General features: G+C 34.4%; 1 protein-coding gene across 3 annotated transcripts in view; it reads left to right on the top strand.

The window, feature by feature from the left end:
* The window catches only part of Ppp4r3b (protein phosphatase 4 regulatory subunit 3B), a 50,851-nt gene that overhangs the window by 18,337 nt on the left and 15,064 nt on the right, over positions 1-17,450 (top strand). For 2 of the 3 annotated variants that reach the window (XM_020163549.2, XM_020163548.2), the window contains exons 5-10: positions 3,331-3,408; positions 5,199-5,315; positions 7,209-7,325; positions 13,409-13,540; positions 15,391-15,493; positions 17,151-17,192. In XM_020163549.2, coding sequence (XP_020019138.1) covers positions 3,331-3,408; positions 5,199-5,315; positions 7,209-7,325; positions 13,409-13,540; positions 15,391-15,493; positions 17,151-17,192 — 589 coding nt within the window. The remainder of the gene's footprint in view (positions 1-3,330; positions 3,409-5,198; positions 5,316-7,208; positions 7,326-13,408; positions 13,541-15,390; positions 15,494-17,150; positions 17,193-17,450) is intronic. The other variant, XM_074049748.1, reaches the window with a different exon arrangement.

Here is a 17,450-nt window from a genome sequence, read left to right as displayed (position 1 = left end):
TTACATATTGACATTCTCTTAAGCATGACAGGGACATAAGATTTTAGTTAACCTTAATTTTCTTGCAAATTACAAGTTAAAATCCATGTCCATAATTGGAAAATATTTTTCAAACATGTTTGCAAATTAAATAAAGTGAGGTTATCTTCATACAAGTAGCTACAGAATAAGACTTTTTTTAGAAGAAGTTTTCGTTTCTCTCTTTGTTAGAAGTGATGGAGGACAAGAATCTCTAATGTGGTATTTTAACAATTACAAATACACCACTAGTCCATAGTTAACCGTTGAGCTTAAAGTAAATGCAGCAGGAACAGTCATTTAGTTTTTAAGTTTTCTTTTTGTTTGGATGGTTTTTTGCATATTTCACTGGTAGTAAGATTTTAACACTGAGAGCAATTTCTGACTTTTCATTTTGCCTACTCATTAAATATGTAAAGTCTTCAAAATAAAAAACTTTTGGCTGTGATACAGTTCTTTTGTTCTTACAAGATATTGGGGGTGCACATCGAGGACTTAATGTATTTAATTTCTCATTAGATTTGGTTCTTCCTAGCTTGTGTGTGTTTTGCTTTGGTTCAGTTCTTAAGTTCGGACTTAGGAACCTATCCTGTTATTTATTTGCTGGGAGAGACATTTTTTTAAGACTGTCATTTGGGAGAACTGGATTCTAAATCCATCTCTCACTAGCTAGCCTCAGATAAATTCACTCTTTGGACCTCAGTCTTCTGAAACTTAAAAATCAGACAAGGCAACCTGAGTGTGATGTCATAAAGCCTGATCTAAGTTTCTGTATTTGCATGATTCTAAAAATGACAAATGGGTTGTTTTGCCTGTATTTACATTATTACAAAGGAAAGTGATTTTTTTTTTGTTGTGCTAGGATGTAAACCATGACCTTGCACAGGCTATATATACTCTACCACTGAGCTACATCCCCAGGCCTGATTTAGAATTTTTAAAAACAGCCCCTCTTCCTCACAAGGTTTCATTATGTTATGTTATCTAAAAAACCAGCCACACAATTTGACATACGTAATTATGTTTTATTAAAACCAAAGCTTTTAAAAACCAAGTAGAAAAAAAAAAGTGATTTAAAGAGATTAATTACTTGGAGAAGCGGGGATTTAGGACAAAACATTCCAACTTTAAGATAGGTGGAATCATTTGCTTCCTTAATATATTTTGCTTCGTTAATGTATACATATATAATATACACACATTTGAACAGATTATTTTTGTAGCTCAAAGAATATTACCAAGAATATGCTAGAAATTAGAAAGAAATACTAGGACTCAGAAAACATTTTCCTAATGAACCTATAATGCTTGAGATTTCCTTTCTGTATATTTCTAGAAGGTGTCAGTTCTGGTAGTTGTCAGCCTACAAGTACTAAACTGTAATTTAACTGGGTTGTTTCCTATGCAAATATTCTGAAAAAGTTTAAAATCTGCAAAGGAAAGGATAAAGATTTAATCTGAAAGGAAGATTAAAATTAATAAAAGGTGTACACAGAGGGAAGTATGTGCTTATTTTCCTCAAAGTATTTGGGAAAAGTGGTTTAAGAGATAAATGATTATATATACATTTGTGCTCCCTCAGAAAATGAATGGTTCAGGCCATAGTGTATGACATCCAAAAGGCATCAATAAAGTAAATAAGAAAAAAAAACACTATTGAGTCAGACTAATGAAAAGGTTTACCTCCTAGTGTTTTGTCCTTTGAATAGTATCTGTGGATGTGTAATGGGAGAATATGGTAGTACACTTTGCTATCGTAACTAGTGGTTTTCATTCATGTACTGTGTCATAAATGCTCTACCTTACTTCAGAAAGGAGTTATGGCATCTATATCACTCAATGAATGATTCAAAGCAAAAGAGGGGGGCAGATATTTAAAGTATATTCTTTATATATTGTGGTTTGATTTTACTATCAACCATACAGATATTACTACAAACTTTTTTTTTTTTTTGTAGTACTGGGGTTTGAACTCGGCGTCTGCTTGATAGGCCGGTACTCTTCCACATCAGCCACTCCACCAGCCCTTTTTTATATTTGGTATTTTCAAGATAGGGTCTCGCAGACTGCCCAGGCTGACTTCAAACCACGATCCTCCTAAGTAGCTAGGATTACAGATATGAGCCACTAGCGCCCAGCTTCTGCACATTTTTTAGCACATGCTACTTTAATTACAGTTCATAAAGGTGAAATTTGAAAATACAACAAAAACGAAACCACCAACATTTCAACAATTTTTTTTAGCGGGTTTTGATGTAAATATTCTCTTAAAATGATTTTTAATATATGTCAATTTTTCCTTTGTAATTTTATACTCTGTACTTAATGTAGATAAGTAAAAAATACCGGTAAACAAAAAAGAAAAGCACTATCATTTACCAAAAGACAACCACAATGATAATAATGATATTAAATACATACTATGTTTTTTCTGTTTTATCATTTTAAATTGTGCTTACGGAAATTAACATGATGCCTCAGAGTCATCAGAACGAAGTTATTGTAGTGTATTTCATCATTTAATTTTGTCATTGGAGAATATAACTTCTAAGACTCCACTTCATTTGGTCATAGATTAATAAAGGTCATGAGTTCTTAGGGCTTTTTTTTTTTTTTTTTTTTTTTTTTGGCAGTACTGGAGTTTGAACTCAGGGCCTCATGCTTGCTAGGCAGTCACTCTACCACTTGGATCACTCTTCCAGCCCTTTTTTATGTTGGGTATTTTTGAGATAGGGTCTAGCTTTTTGCCCAGGCTGGCCCCAAACCTCCATCCTGATCTCTGCCTCCCGAGTAGCTAGGATTACAGGCTTGAGCCACCCGGCTGAGTTCTTATATTTTTAAATGGTTTTGTAATCTTATCTGCTAATAGAATTCCAGTTTTACTACTGTGCCTGTGCTGTGGCATCATTCTTTTTTTTCTAGTCTGCTATTAACTAACAATTAAGATATTCAGACTTGTTTGAATTGTATTTAAATTAAGAGTAAGTAGAAACTAAAAGGGAGCTAGAGAACATACCAAGTTATAGTAAATGAGTTTACTACAGCTCCTCTTAAACATCTATTTTTGTTTTCCAAGTAGGTCTTCAGGGCGAGGCTGATAGCTAAATTATATATTCATGTATACATAACTAGAATTGAATGGTATAGTCAAATTTGTGGAAATTACAATGTAAATGTACCCTGAAATTTTAAGTTTCATGATGAAAATGCTATCAAATTTTAATTTATTCTTATTATACTTTGTATAAATCATGTAAATGAATGTAGCTTTATCCTTTTCTAAATATTTTGTAATTTCTTTGTTTCTTGCAGGAAGATGAGAAATTTTTGTCTGAAGTTTTTGCGCAATTAACAGATGAGGCTACAGATGATGATAAGCGGCGTGAATTGGTAAGTTATTTATTCAAAGTCTATAAAATTTGCTGCTTCTATATGTATTTTAGAAAACTTGTAAGATGTTCTAATGTGTGTGTCTCTGCCTACCATGAGGGAATTTGAGTGCTTTATAAATCTCAGAATCACGTAGGTGGCTTTTATTAAGATAGAACTACAAACTCAAACATTTTTATAGTTGTACATATTTACATAATGGAGATGCTTTTCTTTTTAAACAAATTGTAAGGAATGTGTTTCTTGAATAGGTGAATGATAAATAATTTGGTTCTTTGAAAATTTTTTTATTAATGTGTTTACAACATTTTTTTTTAGATGTAAGTCATTTGATGTAAAAGAATAATGACAGCTAATTACAAGATGTTTGCCTGTTTATCTGTCTTTTTCCTTTTGTTGTTCTGGGGGTATATTGTGGCATTTACAAAAGTTCTTACAAAATATCAAATATATCATACTTGAATTCACCTCCTCCTTCATTCTCCTTCCTCCTGCTCCCTCATTCCTGGAATAATTTCAACAGGTCTCATTTTTTCCATTTACATACATGTACACACAGTATTTGCACTATATTCACCCTCCTACACCCTTTCCCTACAACCTCCCCCCTCCCACTGGTACTAGCCCCCCCCTCCCCAGACAGGACTTACTCTGCCCTCCTATTCTCTTTGTGTAAAAAAAAAAAAGACATTCTTGTTTGTTCAAGATCGCTACACAGGGAGTTTCCTTCCTTTGTAACATTTCCATGTATGTATTATCCTTTTTTCAAACATGGTTAGATTTTGAGATCTTACAAAATAATGAAAGATTGCTTACTTAAAAACCACCTGTCATCTTTAGTATAATCATTTATTAATAATCTACTCAATTAGTATTTCAAACTAGAGAATCTCTAATGTCTTTTCCAATACTTAAAATTGTGTCATTGACTCACACATTTTTTTTTGTTTATTTTATTTTTAATCATCATGCCTTAATAATACAAGGAGATTTCATTGTGTCAGCCACATTTTATTATTGTATAATTTCCGTACCAATACCTTACATGGTATTTTTGAACTGTAATGTGTTTAAAAGAGAATCACTGTTTGGGAAATAATGCAAAGTTTACTTTTATTGAGGTGCTATTTTTCTTTTTTTCTTTTATTTTTCTTATGATTCAATAAATTTTTATTTTATTTTTGAATTATCATACATTGATGGAAGGGAATTTCATTGCTGTAATTCCATACATGTGTACAGGGTGGCTTGAACAAGTTCATTCCATCCATTATATTTCCATTGCCCCTCCTCCTCCCCGCTTTTTTCAAGCAGTGTTTGGTGGGTTTCATTTGTGTGTGTGTGTGTGTATGTGTGTGTGTGTGTGTGTGTGTGTGTGTGTTACATACATCACACATCCTCTTTACCCCTCAGTATCCTTTCCTTTCTCCCTCCCCCTTTGTTTTTTGTTTTTTGTTTTCAAAAAGACTTAAGTTTATTCATTTTTAATTTAATTTTATTATTTTTTTAACAGGGCCTCACTGTGTAGCCTCAAACTCATAATCTTCCTGCCTCAGCCGCCCGAGTGCTGGGATTATAGATGTGCACCACCATGTCTCAGGCTAAGTTTTAATACAGGTTTTTTTTTTAGTTTAACATAGTTTTTAATGTAGGTTTTTGGGAGTCAGTATACTGTGAAAAGACAAGATCCTTCAGAAGGATTAATTCCACACTGGTGAATAACATTATAATATACCCAACTTACTTTCAAGCTTATTTTCTGTTTCTCACTATAATTTTTACCATTACAGGTTAATTTTTTCAAGGAATTTTGTGCATTTTCTCAGACCTTACAACCTCAAAACAGGGATGCATTTTTCAAAACTTTGGCAAAATTGGGAATTCTTCCTGCTCTTGAAATTGTAATGGTAATTATATGGTTTCTTTTCATGCTTTTGAAATTATAAATTTGTAATAGGTTTATATTATGGATGGGGAAGGATTTATTATAGTAGTAGAACTCTACAAGTTAATTATTCACCTGATAACTCAATTATCACAAAATTGTTTCAGTTGTCAGATTTTATTAATTTTTCTAGCATAAGTGTACATTTGTGTATAATATGGCTTCAAGTGAATAAAATTTCCTTGTGTTTTTGAAAGATTGATCTTTTCTATAACAATATTGTGATTCATAGAACCCAATGAAGTATCTTTCCTTTATAGAGAAGTTAGTGGAGTAAGGACAGACTGGACCAAGGGGGCTAGTGGTACAGTGTGGGTTTAGGACTTGGTTCTCAGACATGAGTTACATGAGTTTTATTCATTGGCATTTACTATATGAAAATTTAAAATGAGAAATTTTTAAGTATTCATTTAAAATGATAAGGACACCATTGTCTGTTAACATAAACATTTATGAAAAAATAATTTTTCCAACTGAGCACAGTGAATTGCATCTATAATACTCTACTTGAGAAGTAGAGATGGGGAGGATCTGGGTTTGAGGCCACCTGGGCAAAACATAACAAGACCCCCATCTCAATCAATAAAAAGTTAGGCATGGTGGCCCATGCCTGTCATCTGAGTTAGGTGAGGAATCCTAAATAGGAAGATTAAGGTCCAGGTCAACCTGGGCATAAAAGGTGAGACTCTGTACAAAAAATAACTAAAGCAAAAACAACTAGGGGTGTGGCTCAAATGGTAGAACACCTGCTTAGCAAGTGCAAGGCTCTGAATTCAAACACCAGTACCATCAAAAAAATATTTTTTTTTCCAAACCAAAAATAATTAGTGGCATATTTTATTTTTTTAGTTAATCTCTTTAATGTGTGATTTAATAGAAGATAGCTAGATTCTCATAGCTGCTTCTATATTTGTTGTGGTGTCATATAGCCTCTGGAAAACCCCACTGTACTTACAATTGCACATACAAAAGGCAAGTAAATTCTTCATATTATTTCTTACTATGAGAATACTTTTCATGTTATGCACTTCCTGAAAAAGGCCCTCTCTAGGATCCCAGAACCACACTTTGAAAACTTCATAGATTGTTCTCGCAGTTGTGTGAGTTGTAGAAGAAGGACAGAGTTGCCCAAAGAGTGCTTTCAAAGGCATCCTCTATTCAGCAGGTCTTGCAAGGTGGAGTCCGTTACTAAGGAGTAACCCTGGCAAATTTGTGACAAAAGACAGATTCTGGAACCACTTTGGAGTCATAGTTAAGAAACATCATTCAAATTTTTTCATATATGTAAACAAATCCCTTCCCTGATTTTTTTTTAACAGCATTTTTAAAACATTGTGTTATACTCCTGTGCTTCGGTTTTTGTTTTGTTTTGTTTTTCTATTTTTCTTTTTTTTAGACAGGATCATGCTATATAGGCCAGGCTGACCTTGGGTTTGAGATCCTCCTGCCTCAGTGTCCCAGATGTAAGGATTATAGATGGGCCTCACCACACACAGCTTTATGGTGTTTCTTATACTTAGATATCTGAGTTGTGTGTGTGTGTGTGTGTTGGTAAAAACCACAGAAACTAAACCATGAGCAATCTCAAAATTATAATATTTATAAAAAGAAAGGAAAAAAAGGATCAAGAGATATATTTTGATTGCAGCTCATTGTCTTCTTTGGTGCTGAGCATCAAAGCCAGGGCCTATGCATGCCAGGCAAGCATCCTACTGTTGAGCTACATCCCCAGCTTCAGTTCAGTTTCTTAATTCATAGATTTGAGAGGGAATGCATGGATTTTGGAAAGAAAAAGGGAAATGCAATAGTAGCTTTTGTTAACAACATCTAAATAACTTGGTTTTCCTTTTATCAGGGCATGGATGATTTGCAAGTCAGATCAGCTGCTACAGATATATTTTCTTACCTGGTAGAGTTTAGTCCATCCATGGTCAGAGAATTTGTAATGCAAGAAGCCCAGCAGAGTGATGATGTAAGTAATAATGCTGGAGTTGTATGTAAATTACCTGCAAACACAATTGCAAGAAAATCATAACCATAATCTTAAATTTTGGAATGTAGAATTCTGATCACTTGGGGCATGGGCAAGCTCAGAATATGTGACAGTTGATTTGTTTATTACACACCAGAATTGGGATAGATGAATTATTAACAAATCACATTCTTAAACATTTATTTTAAAAATGTGAAAGGTTAATTAAAGTAATTTTAATCCCTTAAAAAATTTGTAGGTCAAGTACTTAATCTTGTATAAATGAAAAGTTCTTTAACTTCTTCAGGGTTTTTTTTTTTGTGTGTGTGCAAATGAAACTTAAGTAATGACACCAGTGTTGTGTTTTCCCACTCTAGAAATTTTTACACTTTCCCCTTAAACAGTATTAAGAAGAAAATGAACATATAACTGAAGTTTAAGTACTCTTAATTAAAAATATTTTAATGTTAAGTAAAAGGTAATTATGGTACAATTACCATAATTTCTTTTTTTTTCCCCCTCGGTACTGGGGCTTGAACTCAGGGCCTACACCTTGACCCACTCCACCAGCCCTTTTTTTTGATGGGTTTTTTAGAGATAGGGTTTCAAGAACTGTTTGCCCAGGTTGGCTTCAAACCGTGATCCTCCTGATCTCTACCTCCTGAGTAGCTAGCATTATAGGTGTGAGCCACCGGCGCCCAGCTGCAAGTATGTCTTTCTTAAGGAAGGCTTTTTTGTTCCCAAATTTAATGTTTCTATAAATTACTATTAACTAAATTATAGTTTTATACATTTTGTGTTTAATGCTTAATGTCTACTTATAATTACATATTTTTCTCTGTTAGTTACTTCCAGTGTTTGCTTTTTTGTTGTTTTCTTTTTAATGTTTGTTTTGGGGGTGAATTTTAAAACTGTCTCACTATGTAGTCCTGCCTGGCCTTGAAGTCACAGTCTTCCTTCCTCAGTCTTCCAAGTGGTGGGATTACAGGCATGCACCACCTCACATGGCTTCCAATGTTTTTTTAAAGCAATTTTATTTTAGGTTCAGTTTGGATGAGTGCTAGACAATAGAGAAGTAATATTTTGTGTGTTAAGGTTTTAATTTTTTTAAACACTAAATGATGCTAAGTCTTTTATAGAAGTACCACTACTTTATTATTTCTTAATCTCACTGTGATATTCTTAATTTAGTGCTAGCCTTTACAAAAGATAACTGTGAAATTAACATCCCCATTGCTCCAGCCTTACTGATGGTGTGTGTGAGTACTCATTCATGTTAAATGACCATGATAATCATAAACAGTTTTTTAAATTCATAACTATTTAAGGTTTGATTACTGCCTTAGCAATATTTCCTTGTTTACATTTAATTAACGCATAAGGTTTATTGAGTTTTAACTTAGAAAAAGTCCCTTTCTCATTTTTCCCCTCTTCTGAGACTGAAGTCTATCTTACTCTATTACCTAGAGTGGCCTCAAACTTAAGGGCTCAAATGATACCCCCACCTTAGCCTCCCAAGTGGCTAGGACTACAGGCACGTGCCACCTTGCCAGGCTTCTCTTTTTCTTAAAATCATATTTTTCAAGATATTTCATTTTCTTGAGTTTTCTAAGTTAAAATTTTCATTGATTGAAGTTGTTAGCCTAGAAGAGAGAAAAATTAAGAATTTTTTTTCCCAAAATTGATGGTTTTGCATAGTGAATTCTATATTGAACTAGTGGTGACCTGAAAGAAGAACATAACTTACCTATATTTTCATTAGGCAATTGATATATATATTTTTTTAATGCTCAACATCCCTTTTAGATTATGGAGCAGATGTGATTTGAACAACATGAATTATGAGTTTCAAATATGTGTTTAAGGGCTCAGGGGCATGGTTCAGTTGGTAGTGTGCTTGCCTATCAAGTACAAGGCCCAGAGTTCAAGTGCAGTACCACTCCCCGCAGAAAAGGTGTTCAATGAAATGTTATCATTCGCTGGTAAGTGGATGGAATTGGAGAACATCATTCTGAGTGAGGTCAGCCTGGCCCAAAAGACCAAAAATCATATGTTCTCCCTCATATGTGGACATCAGATCAAGGGCAAACACAACAATGGGATTGGACTTTGAGCACATGATAAAAGTGAGAGCACACAAGGGAGGGGTGAGGATAGGTAAGACACCTAAAAAATTAGCTAGCATTTGTTGCCCTTAACGCAGAGAAACTAAAGGAGATACCTTAAAAGCAACTGAGGCCAACAGGAAAAGGGGAATAGGAACTAGAGAAAAGGTTAGAACAAAAAGAATGAACCTAGAAGGTAACACCCACACACAGGAAGTCAATGTGAGTCAATGCCCTGTGCTATCCTTATCTCAACCAGCAAAAACCCTTGTTCCTTCCTATTATTGCTTATACTCTCTCTACAACAAAATTAGAAACAAGGGCAAAATAGTTTCTGCTGGGTATTGAGGGGGTGGGGGGGAGAGGGAGGGGGCAGAGTGGGTGGTAAGGGAGGGGGTGGGGGCAGGGGGGAGAAATGACCCAAGCCTTGTATGCACATGTGAATAATAAAAAAAAAATAAAGACCAAAAAAAACGGTATTCAAATATGTGTTGACACAAAGACATATGGACACTTTTTTATTGCTACTATTTCTATCCAAGCAAGAAAGATCGATTGAGCAATAATTGCTGTAGCTGTTAAACTACATTGGTTTAGAAAGTAGTAACAATTCAGTACAGATGCGGTTTTTAAAACTATTTTCTATCTGGGCTTGACTGACCCTGACGATGCAGAACACATGGATAACAACCATTTATATAGTATTTAGGTTGTATTAAGTATTGCAAGTAATCTAGGGTTATGTAATACGAAAGTAGCCAGGCATCCTAGCAATCAGGAGGCTGAGGTAGGAAGATCATGAGTTCCAGGCAAATACTATGCCATTTTATATAAGGGACTTGGACATCCATAAATTTTGGTATTTGTCAGGATGATAGTTCGAGAACCAGTCCCTCACAGGTGCCAAAGGACAGCTATACTACTTTTGAGTGAATACAGTTATGCATTGTGGAAGACTAATTTTCATTGCTTTCTGAGCTGAGTACCTCTGGGATAAAAGTATCTTGTTATTCCTACTTTTTATATGAAACATAACCCCTAGATCTGTGGTTATTTCAAGTTCTTTAAGAACTAATTTTAATTTAATTTGGCAGAATCCAGTTATTTTGTAATAGTGGAAGCTAATATGTATCCTATGGCTCATCTGATTTATTTTGCTCTCACTGTCTGTCTTCAGCCTACACCTAGCATCTCACCAACTGTAATTTCATGTCTTGTCCTTTTTTGGGTTTTTTGACTGTTTCTGGTAGAAGGGTAAATCTAGTTGCCATTATATCTTCACCAGAAGCTGAAGTCAGGCTTGATTTTTATTTTTAAAACAAATTTTATTGGAACTCACTGGATCTTACTCAAGATTGAACAGTTTGTGGACTTACATCTTTTTATTCTTTAATAATTATTCATAAGAGATTTCAGAACATTAAAAGATTAACTCATAGAAACCATCTTGTTTGGAGTCTCTTATATTATTGAATATGACAGTTGGTATTTTTTATTATCAGAATTCCCATCAGTGTCCCCTTTTTTACTCCCTTGTTTTTTCGTCTGTGTGTCTAAGCCACATTTTCTTATTCTCTCTTCCTTTCTTCCACAGTGAACCTATTAACGTTGGCTAGGAGAGTGCAGTCCAGTTACCTGTAGCTATTAAGCACTTACATTGTAGGTAATATGACTGAGTGATTGAATTACTTGTTTTAATTTAGATAACCTGTATAGCAAGTAGTTATCATCTTGGACAGCTCAGGGCTACAGTGTTTACTGTCTGTCCTACCCGTTTACAGAGTGGGTATTTTTATCTGCAATCATTCTAAGTAAGAGAATGTCTTGATCACTTCTCTATTTTGGGGTATTGTTCAGTGGTATTTTAGAGGACAGATAACTGGAGAAGGAAAGCCTGCCTAATCTGTGAAAGAAGAAAGGAAGGAGAATGAGGACTTAATATATCATTTAGTAATGTGTTTATTGACTGCAGATGTCAGAAAAAAATTTATAATAGTTTAATAAAGGCTTTACTTTAATCATTTTGCAATAAGTCAGTGATCCTAAGCTTCTGCTTTTATGTCTGTAACTTTGAGGTTGCAAGATAGCTTTTTCATCTTTAGGCAGGAGGTGGAAAAGCAGAGGACAAACAAGTAAAGAGAACTAGGTAGCTTTTCTGCTTACTTAAAAGAGTTGTCCTAAAGATTGTACTTAGCATTTTATACTTAGATTTCATTGGTCAGAGATATGTTACATGGCTGCCCTTAGTTGCAATGGAAGCTGGGAAATACAAAGTTTAGGTGAATGCATTGCCTCTCTGAACAAAGGGTGGGCTCTGGTAGCAGGGACAAAGAAAAGAGAAATTAAATTGGCATCTAGTAGTATCAGCCACAGTCCATTTAGATAGCTTCCTAATGTCCATGCTCACTGGAGACAAATCAAGTTCATCTTTACATTCAGTACTATATACAGAATATTTGAGTGATGTGCCATCTCCTTTTCAGTTCCAGATAAGGCTCCTAGTGTTTCAGTGACTTATAAAGAAAAAGATAATTTATCTGCCCCCAACATCACAATTAAACTGTTTTTGTTTGGAAAAGAGGAGAGGCATCCAGTTTCACAGCCATGCTACACTTGTCCACCAAATATTAACAAGGAACACTAGCATGAACTCCTTATCCATGGAGGTGCCTTTCCTTGATAAGCCAAATAATCAGCACCTGGTTCTGATCTCTGAAGAACATCTCTCTTGTCTGTTAGCTTTCAGAGCCCTAGTTCCTTCCCAGCTATGGCTCCATGTGAGTAGGCTGTAGAAAGATGGCTCTCCTTGGGGATTCTGTAGCGCTTCTATTGCCTGCTTCCTGTTGGTGCGAGTTCTCCAATGATCTTAGAAATTGAAAGAAAACAAACTTGCTTATTCTGAAGCTTACTTGACAGATGCTGTCAACTATTTAATAAGTTCATAGTTTGCTTATTTTTAAAGAATAGTTTTTTAGGTACAGTGGTATACCTCTGTAGTCCAGGCTACTTTGAAGGATTGCTTGAGCCTAGGAGTTCAAGACTAGGCTAGAAAACAAAGGTGCTCTCTCTCTCTTTTTTTTTTTTAAATCTCTGTAAAGCAGTATGCCAAGTTAGGCCGGCATTATCCTCATACTCTTACTGCATCGTGTGATTGCATAATTTCTTGTGTTTGATTTAATCTTGTGTGCTTTGTGCATTGTGGCTCTAGGAGCAGTGGTCTTTACTTATATTTATACCATTATAATCTGGTGTGTTGTAGGGCGTATCATCTGAGTTTAATGTTTGCACAACAACAAAATCACTAACGACGCATTGTTCAGAACATACCGGTATCATTAGGTGAATGGTGACTGTATTCTCCCATCTGCTGAGTTGTTTAAAACTTCTTGCTTTGGTTTGAACAGTCACTCTCTGTCCTACCATAATGCTTTTTTATCTGTAAGGAGCTTTGTAGCTCTCTATATTAAAACCTAAGAGCATGTTGTTGATGAAACAATAAGTCTGTTTGACATTAGATAATCACATAGCACAGTTTCCAACTACTTATCCCCTCTGATGTGTTGTATACTGCATTATTTTGATTGATTGATTGATTTGGCTAGGAAGAATTTTCTGTTCAGAGGCTGAGATAATCTGTTTTAGGATCACATGTGTGATTTTGCTTGTTTAGTCTACCTCAGTTTATGCCTGTGGCTGAAACATAGAATGATAACCTGTTAGACCCTCCAATGAACAAGGCTCACTGATGATTGTCTTTTCCACTTCCCTGTAAGCTAGGGCCTGCTCTACTTTTTGTCTGTTTTCTTCTTTTTGGTTTGGTTTGGTTTTCTATTCAAGTGTTATTAGAACTTTGAGAAACATTAGAAAGAACAAAATTTAAGCTCTTCCATTCTTTGTTTCTCTCTGTGATTCTGATTTTGTTCTTTCAGTTGGTATATTATGTCCAATCATGTCTAATGGCAACATGTTTTCTTTCAGGATATCCTTCTTATTAATGTAGTAATTGAACAAATGATCTGTGACACGGATCCTGAGCTAGGAGGGGCAGTCCAGTTAATGGGACTTCTTCGGACTCTAATTGATCCAGAGAACATGCTCGCTACAACTAATGTAAGGAATAACCCTGACATAAAAGTGCTTTGGTCTAGTCAGTTTTAGATGGTTTTGTAATAAAATTTTGAGAAACAACAAATACCTTCACATAAGCATTTGTATTCACGTATCAGTGGTATTAACTGTAGCAAGTTATTTGCATTAAACACAAGATTGTAATGATACGGGGCCTTGCACTTACTAGATTGGCACTGTACCACCTAAATCATGCCCAACCCTTTTATGCTTTAGTTATTTTTCAGATAGGGGGTCTCACATTTTTCCCCAGTGCCAGGCTCAAACCTACTTGTGCTTCCCATGCAGCTAGAATTATAGATGTGTACCACCATGCCCATCTTATCTGTGAGGTGTGATCTTGCTAACTTTTTTGTCTGGACTGGCCTCAAACTGAGATACTTTCAATCTCTTCCTCACAGAAGAAGCTAGGAATACAAGTGTGCAGCACCATTCCCAGTTCTGTTAAAATCTTAATAAAATGTTAGAAATCAGGGTCCTTACCTCTGTTAACTCCTTCAAAATTCATATACAGCAATATGAATATACTTAGCACTACGAAACTGTATGCTTGGTAAATAACATAGTAAATTTTGTATTGTGCAGTTTTATCACAGTAATGATATAGTAATGATATTTATTACAGTAATGAATTATTTATCATCATAATATAAACTGAAGGATCTTACCTTTGTAAGTTATGAAAACAGTTCTTAAGGAAGATTCCAGAATATTATTCCAGAATATTAGTAGTGGTTATCTTGATGTGGATGAGTATATTTTCATAATAAAATTTCTCATAATTAGAGAATATACGCATTATTTTTAAAATGTTACTAGCTTGTGGTTCCAATTATGTAAAATAATAGTGACAAAAAGAAGGTATTATTTTACAAATTTCCAAAGTACAAACTTTAAAATTTTACAGAACAGGTCAAAATTTCATCTTTCCATTTAGTGGCCTAACTTAACTTGCTATTCCATAACTTGATTCCTCTTCCTCCTCCTCCTCCTCCTCATTCCTCCTTCCTCGCTCCTCCCTCCTTCTTTTCTTCTTCTAATATCTGTCCTTCAGAAGCAGGAATATTCTTTTAATTTTTTTTTCACAATTGAATGACTGCTGTTTGTTCTAGTGACAGAACCCAGAGCCTCATGTGTGCTAGCCAGATTCTCTACCACTAAACTACATCACCTGACTCCTTTTTTAAACTTTTATTAGTATTTATTTTTGACATTACTGTGGCTTGAAATTGTTGTTGCTGTTTTTAAAGATGAGGGAACTTTATAAAGTTCTTTTTTGAATTCTTAGGAAAAAAATCAATACACCATGCAATAGGAAACTAACAGCATGATCAGCAGTGATGGTTATGATGCACAATGATCTAACTTAGACATTAGGTTTTCTTTGGTTTTTTTCCTTACATACTTATCATTGACTGTGATAAGAACATCACAGCCTAATTTCAGCATCCCTCAAGTGTGCATGTATTGTTAGTCACTATTGTCACCACATTGAACAGTGGATTGGTTGGGTCTTCAGTGCATTTCAGATCACCAGCATCTCTGAAAATAACTTGCTGTGAATGTCTTTGAAGAACTCTTTATGACTCTATCTGATCTTTTTCTTATTTACACTTTTATTTAGTACAATACAAAGTAGACAATTTTCATTTCTGTAGAAATAAAGTCAATATATAAAGATTTTTGGTTCTTTCATAATAGATAGCTGGTTTCTGGTGTTTTCACAGTATCTTAAAATACATGTCATTGGCATCCAACCTGGACTGCTAGTTCTTGAAGGTGTTTTCTTAATTACAAAGTAATGAAGAATTCTTTAAAAACTTCTGTTTCAGAAAACTGAAAAAAGTGAATTTCTAAATTTCTTCTACAACCATTGTATGCACGTCCTCACAGCACCACTTCTGACTAATACTTCAGAAGACAGATGTGAAAAGGGTAGGTTCTCTTGCTTATCTGCTTGTGGTTTCTGTTTTTATAGAGTGAATAATGCTAAGATAACAGATTGTCTACTTGGTACTCTATGCAGTAAGGAGATTGCCACATACAAAATCATGATTGCCCTTGGAACCAAAGTTTGCCTTACTGTGTATTCTTTACTGCATCTCCATACTATATTTATTGCATAAATTACACTGGCAGTCTGTAAGCTGCAGTTTCTATTTTCAGTTTATTAAAGTGAAGTGGAAACCCAGATACTTTTGAAGCAGTCTGAATGCATAATTCTCCAGGTGTTCATAGTTACATGTGTCTGATTTGGCAATGATTTTTGATTTCTGTTATATTCAACTTTGCCTTATATATTGTGATATTCCTAAATTTCATCAGTCTGCAGTAGTTGTATTCTACTTATAACATAGGCACACCCATAACACCAATTGCTTTCTGATCATAAATCCCAGGAATTTTTGTGCGTTTTCATAGTAAGCATAAGAATGTTACTTCATTGTTTTGTGGTAGAAAAATGAAGTGTAGAGTATTCCTACACTGGAATAGTATACAGCACTCAAAAACAATTGAAATGGGGCTGGCAGAGTGGCTCAAGTGGTAGAGCACCTGCCTAGCAAGTCTGAGTCCATGAGTTGAAACCTCAGTGCCGCCAGAAAAAAAAGAATTGAAATGAATTTCAATGTATCAACTTAATAATTCTCAAAAATATAAAGTTGACTGTACAAAAGCACTCCCCAAAGGATTTTATTTCAGGATGGTTCTATTTATGTAAATTAAAATAATGCATATTTAATGTTCATTTTTAAATTGAATACTTCCAGCATACACAAATATATAGGTAATAGTATAACAGACATACTTCCTGTTGGCTTTATCAAAGCTAACTTGGCATACTTTTCAAGTTTTTTTTAATTAAAATAACATTACATATGTTGTTGGAGTTTTCTATGGACCCTTTTACACTCCCATTCCCACCTTGTCCCACCCCTCCCTCCCTCCCACACTGGCATTCCTTTAAGGTATGCCAAATACTTTCACATTTGTTGTAAATTTACTATTATACTAATGACTTTGCATTTTTTTCCTTTTATTCAATGCTGTTTTGAGATTATTTGTATTGATACCTGCACCATCGTCTAGCACAGTATTTTCTTGTATGAATATGCCGTAGTTTAGCTATTCTGCTTCCAGCTACATTTGTGTTTCTATCCTTTCACTATTAGAATAATCTTTCATATATATCCTTGTATTTCTCTGTGCATATGTGCATAAACACATTAACATACGTGTTATTTTAAGTTTTTAAAAGTTCCTGAATTTTCTGTTTTTATATAAGTGATGCAGAGACATATCCTTATATTGGATGATGAGCAGGAAAAGGTAAAAGAAGACATATCAATCTTATCTCTGGTGTAATCTCACTTCTTTATCAGAATGCTTATGCATGTAGACTTAATATTTCCACACCTGCATCCAGTTTTGTAAAAGATTGCAAGTAGAGATGTGTAATATTTGACAAAGCAACCAACTGTTCATAGTTATTATGAAGGTTAAAGGAGATTATGATTGAAGGTGTGTTTTGTACATTATAAACTATTAGGGAAATATGAGATATTATTAATGAAGTTTATTTTAATTTTTTTAGATAATATAGTTGGATCTAACAAAAACAACACAATTTGTCCTGGTAAGTATAAATTCATATCTTATGAAGTAATTCAAAGTATAAGCTTTTTCTTATTCAGTATAATGCATTTATGTGAGGCTAAGAAAAGCATATTTTCAACATAAAAACAAATCCAAGAATAGATTGACCTTTTTATTATAAAGGAGACATTTTACTTTCTCCAATTAAAAAAAAAATGGGAAAACAGTTGGAATTTTTCCTCTTGAGACAGGGTCTTTCTATGTGGCTCAGGTTGTATTCTACTCAAGATCTTCCTAC

This window comes from Castor canadensis, chromosome 12 (assembly GCF_047511655.1).
Source record: "Castor canadensis chromosome 12, mCasCan1.hap1v2, whole genome shotgun sequence".
Classification (NCBI taxonomy): domain Eukaryota; kingdom Metazoa; phylum Chordata; class Mammalia; order Rodentia; family Castoridae; genus Castor; species Castor canadensis.
The sequence above is the reverse complement of the archived record's forward strand: the minus strand, read 5'-3'. Positions and strand labels throughout refer to the sequence as shown.